The sequence below is a fragment of the Misgurnus anguillicaudatus genome, chromosome 11, assembly GCF_027580225.2.
Source record: "Misgurnus anguillicaudatus chromosome 11, ASM2758022v2, whole genome shotgun sequence".
Lineage (NCBI taxonomy): Eukaryota > Metazoa > Chordata > Actinopteri > Cypriniformes > Cobitidae > Misgurnus > Misgurnus anguillicaudatus.
Genome location: NC_073347.2, coordinates 27,941,906 through 27,950,703, shown reverse-complemented (window position 1 = coordinate 27,950,703; position 8,798 = coordinate 27,941,906). Strand labels below are relative to the sequence as shown.

The 8,798-nt window shown below is 36.2% G+C and overlaps 1 protein-coding gene across 1 annotated transcript; it reads left to right on the top strand.

The window, feature by feature from the left end:
• The first annotated feature begins 187 nt into the window (after positions 1-187).
• Positions 188-8,250, top strand: pygl (phosphorylase, glycogen, liver). The gene is made up of 20 exons (XM_073873472.1): positions 188-477; positions 2,024-2,128; positions 2,212-2,287; positions 2,427-2,530; positions 3,139-3,273; positions 3,352-3,463; positions 3,671-3,753; positions 3,836-3,973; positions 4,197-4,289; positions 4,469-4,615; positions 4,810-4,973; positions 5,135-5,249; positions 5,338-5,439; positions 5,838-5,985; positions 6,858-6,916; positions 6,998-7,139; positions 7,225-7,432; positions 7,528-7,662; positions 7,742-7,808; positions 7,897-8,250. The coding sequence occupies exons 1-20, from the start codon at positions 235-237 to the stop codon at positions 8,083-8,085; spliced, it is 2,565 nt and encodes an 854-aa protein (XP_073729573.1). The 5' UTR covers positions 188-234; the 3' UTR covers positions 8,086-8,250.
• Positions 8,251-8,798: the final 548 nt, after the last annotated feature.

Sequence of the window (8,798 nt, the reverse complement as noted above, 5' to 3'; positions counted from 1 at the left end):
AAAAACCAACCAAAGACATTTAAACCAATACAATTATATACCATTAAAACTGTTAGAATGTAGAAAAGCGTTTTTATTATATTTTTCTGACTTGGCCATTGCTTAAAAGTCATGGTCAAAAAGTAAAAAAGAGAAAGAAGAGGGAGAGAGCGAATTCTGCCCCTCCCTCGGTTTCTCCTATAAAGCGCTTGGTGTCGTTGCACCGCGCGCTGGATTTAACCGGTGATCATCAGGATGGCGACGCCTCTGACAGACCAGGAGAAACGCAAGCAGATCAGCATCAGAGGAATTGTCGGCGTGGAAAATGTGGCGGAGTTGAAAAAAGGCTTTAACCGACACCTGCACTTCACGCTCGTGAAGGACAGAAACGTCGCCACGCCGCGCGATTATTATTTCGCGCTCGCCCACACAGTGCGTGATCACCTGGTGGGACGCTGGATCCGGACACAGCAATTTTATTATGAGGCCGACCCGAAGGTGAGTCCGAAACAAACGTTACAGGACTGGAAACAAGATGAAACTTTATAATATATTCAACAGGGCTGCGACTGTCACCACAGAGTTTCTGACGCAGATGCACGAGGACTCGAGTTGAATGACTTTTGTTGTGTGACGTTTGTGAATTGGCAACAATTTAGAGCTTTTATATTTTTATTAGACGTGTTTTAATGCTGTAGTTGTGAAATATAGACGCAATACAAACGTAAATAAATAGGAACGAATAAGTAAAGTGTCAACAACAATTTGGGTTAAAATAACAGTGATCCACAACTCATTCACAGCCATGTACAGATATAGAGGCAGATTTATAGAAAAATTCCTTGTTCCACTTCCATTTTTATGTTTAATCAACTTTTTTTAAATAGTGAGTTGCTATAAATAAAAAATTAAGTTAAATTAACTTTATTTATTTTTATAATTTATAGCAACTCCTCACTAGTCAAGAAAGCTGAAATTAGGTCATTTAAATGGTTTAAACATATAAAAAGTTCAACAAGGAATTTTTATTGTGAACAGTAACTATAATAATAATTTTATATCAAAGTTACCCTAAGACAAGAACGGGTATTGGGTATTGGTTTTAGGACAACTTTTAGGAAAGGCTTTGAACCACTTCAAATGTTGACTAGTGTGTGTATATATATATATATATATATATATATATTAAAGCTGGGCATAGATTAATCTAGATTAATCTCATACAAAATAAAACATAACATATGAGTTTGTGCTGTGTGTAAATATTATGTATATATAAATCCACACACATTCATGTATGTATTTAAGAAACATTTACGTGTGTGTGTGTGTGTGTGTGTGTGTGTGTGTGTGTGTGTGTGTGTGTGTGTGTGTGTGTGTGTGTGTGTGTGTGTGTGTGTGTATAATTTATATTTATATATATTTATATATATATATATATAATTTATATTTATATATATATATATATATTTATATTCTATATATAAATATATTTATATATTTATATTTATATATATGTATATGTATATGTATATACATATGTATATACATATGTATGTATGTATATATTCTAAATTATATATAAATAAAAAAATGATATTTAAATAAAACATTTCTTAAATGTTTATATATATGTATGTGTGTGTGTGTGTTTAAATATACATTATATTTACACGCATCACAAACTTGTATATTATGCAAAAATGAGTTTTATTTGGACTTTTATCTAAATTAATCTCTGCCCAGCCAATATATATATTTATTATTATTATTATTATTATTATTATTATATTTTTATTTTTTTATTATTTTTATTTTTTTATTCAGATCCTAATCACCAATGCATATGAATAAAGATTGAAAATGTAGTTTCTTTATAGAGTATGAGTTACCTTTCTTGATGTTGTATGCTGTAAATCCCGGTAAAGTTTTGCATGGTTGCAACACAGCTTTACAGTACATGCACTATTAGTGCAGGAAGTAGACACATAAGTAAAAAACAGAAACTTGTGAAATGTATAAATACACTGCCATATTTTTTCAGCGTGTATATTACTTGTCCCTGGAATTCTACATGGGTAGAGCGCTCCAGAACACCATGGTTAACCTGGGACTGCAGAATGCGTGTGATGAGGCTGTTTATCAGTTGAGAGAAGACACCAAATCTATCCATCTGTCCATACATACATTCATCCATTCACTAATAACTCTTTTCTTCTTTTTACATAGTTGGGCTTGGATATGGAGGATTTGGAGGAGATGGAAGAAGATGCTGGTTTGGGAAATGGAGGGCTGGGAAGACTAGCAGGTCTCTTTGCACACTCACATGTACACATACTTTGAATCAATCAGAGAAATACCAAACAAATAAAACACTGTGGACCAGAATTGTATTTTTATAATTCAGTGGTTTTAACTGTAAATGTGTTTGTATGAGTGATCTACAGCTTGTTTTCTGGACTCTATGGCGACTCTGGGTCTGGCCGCTTATGGATATGGGATCCGTTATGAGTATGGAATCTTTAACCAGAAAATCAAAGATGGCTGGCAGGTGAATTTAATGCATGATCTATAGTTATTGTTATTTTATGCACAAGATTCAGATTTCGCAATACTTAGGATCAACCAAATACTGTACATATGGATGTGAGGAAAACACATGCATATGTAATTAAAAGGAGGAAAAACTAAAAAATGTCATTCAGATTTTCTAATTACTTTGCATTGCACAGTATAGTTCAAAATATACTCGGACAGGTTGCAGCACTTTGTAGGTCAGTGTTTTACCCAAAAATCAATGCATGTAGGCCAGGAGTCCATTGCATTTGTGGTCACTGGCCTAGTGCATATTTGGAGCTTGTTGCAGAGCTGATAATATTGGACCAATGGGAATGTTGTTGATCAAAGACTGCAGCATAATTTGCTTGCAAATAGAGATCGGAGATAATTCAAGTGTGTTTGTGCAGTGAAATACAGTAAAAAAGCACACACACATGCCTAGACTTTAACCTATCCTGTGTCAATAGAGCTCTAAGGCTGACACTGACTATGAAATGTTCATTTACAAAATGTAAATGTACGTTGTGACCCATGGTGTCTCTCTTTCATTACCGCTGTCCTGATATTCTCCTGTAATTGGTTAAATGCCCCGTCTGTTAGGTTGAGGAGGCAGATGATTGGTTGAGGTATGGTAATCCGTGGGAAAAGGCCCGTCCTGAGTTCATGCTGCCGGTGCATTTCTACGGCCGTGTGGAAGAAAAAGACGGAGCAGAACCTAAATGGGTTGACACACAGGTATCCATATACACAATAACACAGACACACAAATACCGGTACACGTGATGAAATTTGTGATGCATGGCCGTGTTGTAGGTGATTCTGGCAATGCCATACGACACGCCTATTCCTGGCTACATGAACAACACCGTGAACACCATGCGTCTGTGGTCTGCACGAGCACCCAATGACTTCAACCTGCGAGACTGTGAGTCATTCACAATGGCTTATCGGTTCAGTGCCATTCATGTGCCATTTGCTTTTTACATCTGTGTATTGTAGGATTAAAAGTAATTTGTAAGGCTTTCTCTTATTAAATCGCTATAAAGTCTTTCTTTTTCATTTTTATGTTTAAAAATGTTACTGAAGTTTATACGTGAATTTTGAATAATAGATGCATTTCCCTTTCTCACAGTTAATGTAGGTGATTATATTCAGGCGGTTCTGGACCGAAACTTGGCTGAGAACATTTCCCGTGTGCTCTATCCCAATGACAATGTATGTTTTTTGTCTTTTTTAATGTATGATAGAAAATTATTAATTTGTAGTTTTATGATGCTGACATTTCTGGGTGCTGTAGTTTTTTGAGGGCAAGGAGCTGCGTCTGAAGCAGGAATATTTTGTGGTGGCAGCGACTTTACAGGATGTGATCCGACGCTTTAAGACCTCAAAGAGGAGCAGCTCTACACCGCTGTCATTTGACAGCTTTCCTGATAAGGTCTAATCTTACTGCATATTAAATACTAAGCACTGCACACTAAACATTGCAGAATATGCTATATAGCTGTTCCACAATGTATTTTGGTCACTCTAGAGTGAAATATAAATGTGACTTTCCATTCACACTAGTCGATACTATAGATAATAATAATTCATTACATAATAAACCTTAAGGAGGGAATGTGTATGAATCAATGTGTGTGATTGTCTGTGTGTCTCAGGTTGCCATACAGCTGAATGATACTCATCCTGCTATGGCCATTCCTGAGCTCATGAGGATATTTGTGGACATTGAGAAGCTGGACTGGGACACTGTAAGATTCATGAATTATGTTATAGTATCACTAACCACGTGCATTTCTATTAGCACAATAGAATGAATACAAAAGACATAATGATGCACTTATTGTAAGTTGTAATTGTCCAATATTGTATGTTCAGTGCGCTCAGTATTTAAAATAATGAAAAGAGAGTTTTCTGTGTATGTGTTTAGGCCTGGGATATTACTAAGCGAACGTTCGCATACACCAACCACACAGTTCTTCCTGAAGCTCTGGAGCGCTGGCCAGTTGAACTCATGGAGAAACTTTTACCCCGACACTTGCAGATCATATACAAGATCAACCAAATACATCTGGATGTGAGGAAAAAGCACATGTTTAACATATTTATAATAAAAAATAAAAAAAAATCTCCTAAGTTAGATTATCCATTAAGTTTGTATTGCACAATACAGTTAAAAATACAGTGTATACACTCACAAATGCTTATGACCTTATATAATGTATGGCACACACCACATTAAAATGGATGTGTGTGTCTGTGTGTTTGTAGCATATAGCATCTCTGTTTCCAGATGATATGGCTCGAATCTCCAGGATGTCTTTGATTGAGGAAGGAGGGGGGAAGAGAGTAAACATGGCACATCTCTGCATTGTGGGATCACACAAAGTTAATGGAGTCGCAGAGATTCACTCTGAAATCATCAAAAAAGATGTGTAGGCTACACCTCTGTCTGTACATTTGTGTTGCATTTTTTCGTTTTAGTAGTACTAAATATAATTTGTTTAAAATTATGTACTGAAATTTTGTAAACAAAAATTGTAAAAAAAATATATGCAAAAGGAGGAATCTTTAAATTTTGTAATTAATCGTTTAGATTCCGAGACTTTAGCGAGCTGGAACCAGAGAAGTTTCAGAATAAAACAAACGGGATCACACCACGGCGCTGGCTGCTTCTCTGCAACCCTGGACTCGCTGATCTGATTGCAGAGGTCAGGCACAGTCAAATTTCTATATTTTTTCATGACACATCCACTGTTTCATTTCATGTTTTATATGTGCATTTGTGTGTTTTTGTAGGCTATCGGTGAAGAATTTGTGAAGGATCTGAATCTACTGCAGAACTTGAATAATGTAGTTGATGATGATACTTTCATTAGAGATGTTTCCAAAGTCAAACAGGTTTGAAAACACACTATCATATAAATGTTTACTGCTGGGTTTCCTGTGGTCATTACTGATTGCATTGCAAGATTTGCTTCAGTTCCAGTACATTATGAAAACACATTTACTCTGGGGGGGGGTGTGCAATCTACACTTGCTTTAAAGTTCTGTACTTTCTGTATGTCAAAGATTTTTTAGGAGTTTTTAGAGAAACATTTAAATGGATAGTTCACAAAAAAACATAATTTACTTAATACATTTCATTGTTTTGCTAAATAAATATTTTTGGGTGAACTATCTCTTTAAGATGTGGTTGAGATGAGGATCCAACATAAAGAATGAAATACAAGAACATCATCATATCTCCCAACCTACCTCAAAACATTTCTTCTAGACTTTTCTTTGTGTGTGGGCAGGATAACAAGCTGAAGTTTGCGCAGTACTTGGAGAAGGTGTACAAAGTGGACATAAATCCTTCATCCCTGTTTGACGTTCATGTGAAAAGAATTCATGAATATAAACGACAGCTGCTCAACTGCCTTCACGTCATCACCATGTACAATCGTACGTACACCAAAAACTAACAAATACACTGAAATGCAAACACTTTTTAATGGGTTCAATCCCATGGCATGTATACAGGGTTCCCATGGGTCCTTGAAAGTTTGTGAATCCGGGGGGGAAAAATTCATGGCCCTGGGAAGTTTTTGAAAATGTACATGTATAGATACAGGTCATTGAAAGTGCTTAAATCTATTTTATGCAAGAAGTTTTCTGGAAAAAAATCCATATTATTCCCTGTTTAGTGTAGGATAATATCATAAAAATTCTAGACTTTAAGCACACGTGCTAAACTGTTTGCTTTAAATGCTTATATCTTCTGTATCCGAATGTTGATTCATACCAAAATGCTGTTTTGCATAGTTGTGTTTGACACAAGAAAACGTCTCTGGTTACGTATGTATCTGTTGTTCCCTGAGAAGGGAAGGAGACACTGCGTCCCCCTTGCCATACTTCCTTCGTCCCTGTAACGCTGTCTTTGACAATATTTCAGATAGCGATATACTTCCTGGCTCCCACGTCACCCTGTCTTTGTTTTTAAGCCTCACCATTGGTTGAATTTGATATACACATTCAGACGCACTTACCCCTGGAGGCGTCCCCAAAAGCGCCTCGAAAGGGTTTCCTCGAAAGGGAACTGTAACACTGTATCTTAAGGTAACACAATGTAACCTTGCTCTCACTTGAAATGTGTCCACACATTTAGTCCTTGAATTTGAGGGTAAGGCACTTGGAAAGTCCTTGAAAGGTTCTTGAATTTAAAGTTAACTAAGATGTGGGAACCCTGTATATAATAAAATGCATAGTTTAAATCACATCTGCAAAATGTATAAATTCAAAGGATGTAAATGATATAATTACGGTTTCACACACAGGCATCAAGAGAAACCCTAACAAACCGTTCGTTCCACGGACTGTGATCATAGGTGGCAAGGTAAAACAAAACAATATTCTGAACACAAAAACTGCTTTCTACTTTACAGTATGTGTGTTCAATGTATGTGTGTGCATGCAGGCTGCTCCCGGATATCACATGGCAAAGATGATCATTAAGTTGATCACCTCTGTTGCTGATGTCGTCAATAACGATCCTGTTATTGGCCGTAAACTAAAAGTAATTTACCTGGAGAACTACAGGGTATCACTGGCAGAAAAAGGTTAAACAAAATCACATTTTCATAAACGGTCACAATAGATGAAAAAATAGGTTTACATTTCTGGTTATTTATTTTTGGTGTGCAGTCATCCCGGCCACCGACCTGTCCGAGCAGATTTCGACTGCGGGTACGGAAGCATCCGGAACAGGAAATATGAAGTTCATGTTGAATGGTGCCTTGACCATTGGTACTATGGATGGTGCCAATGTCGAGATGGCAGAGGAAGCTGGAGAAGAGAACCTCTTTATATTTGGCATGAGGGTGGAGGATGTAGCCGAGATGGATAAAGAAGGGTAATGAGAGACTGAATAAATGCATGTAGTGATATTTTACTATGCACTTACTTTGTACTTGTGTTGAAGACATTAACTGTATGTGTTTTGCATAGCTATGATGCCTTGAAATATTATCAGAGTCTTCCAGAGCTGAAACAGGCCATGGATCAGATTAAAAGTGGCTTTTACTCACCACAACAACCTGAAATGTTCAGTGACATTATCAACATGCTGTTCTATCATGATCGGTAATATGCGCATGCTGTATGCACACATATTTCTCTCTTAAATTTCTACAGACTCTTATCTTCTGAAACTTTTCTTAAGGTTTAAAGTTTTCGCAGACTATGAGTCTTATGTCAAATGTCAAGAGAGAGTGAGCGCTCTGTATAAGGTAAACATGCATGTAGCAAAATTACTTTTGGAACTATTACTTTTAATATGGAAGTATTATAAGACATATCTCTCACTTTTCCGGTCAGGATCAGAGAGAGTGGACTCGGATGGTAATTAAGAACATTGCAGCATCTGGAAAGTTCTCAAGTGACCGCACCATTAAAGAGTACGCCACTGAGATCTGGGGGGTGGAGCCCACAGACCTGAAGATTCCTCCTCCCAGTGAACCACGTGAAGCTCTGGAGGAAACTGCCCGTGCCCTACGCAAGATCTAAACGCATATCGGTTGTATTGAAGGATCATGAGATCTTGTTACAGCAGTTAAAATGGAGACCCTGTTTTGTTTTCTTCTGTAAACTTTCACATTCTTGCTTGACTAAGTAATGCATTGAACAAAAAATGACAATAATCTACAAATAAATCCTTAATTCAACTTGGAAGTCAGTTGTTTAAACCTTTTTTATTCCGTTGATACTTTTGAAAAGGTTTTTAATCAAGTGAATACAAACATAGTTCTACGATTTTCAAAGGAAATTAATTTTAAACGTCTTTTCTAGACTTACTTTATTTAACTACACTTTATTCTCGCCATATAGGTATGGCGTTTAAAGAAAAAGAAAGTCAGTTGTTTAAGTATTGTTGGTATATTGATAATTAAAAAGCAGTGAACAAATAAAAATATAAGATGAAAGTAAAGTTGATGGGAGGCAAAGAACTGAAAAGGCTAGTACATGAATTTGCATTGGATGTGAACACAAAAATTTGATCTGTTATAAAAGGCATTTTAAGTAACTGCTTGAAATTATAAATATATCAATAGGGAAAATTTGGACTGAAAATGTCAGTAATTGTTTACTTTGGAAATATTAAATTACCGCGAGCTGTGTGCTTTCGATTTGCTCTCGCGGTACTTTGATGTCGTCATACGCAGATACTTTTTGTGAAGAATTTTAAAATAGGTTTCTAAAAGATATGGAAAATTTAATTG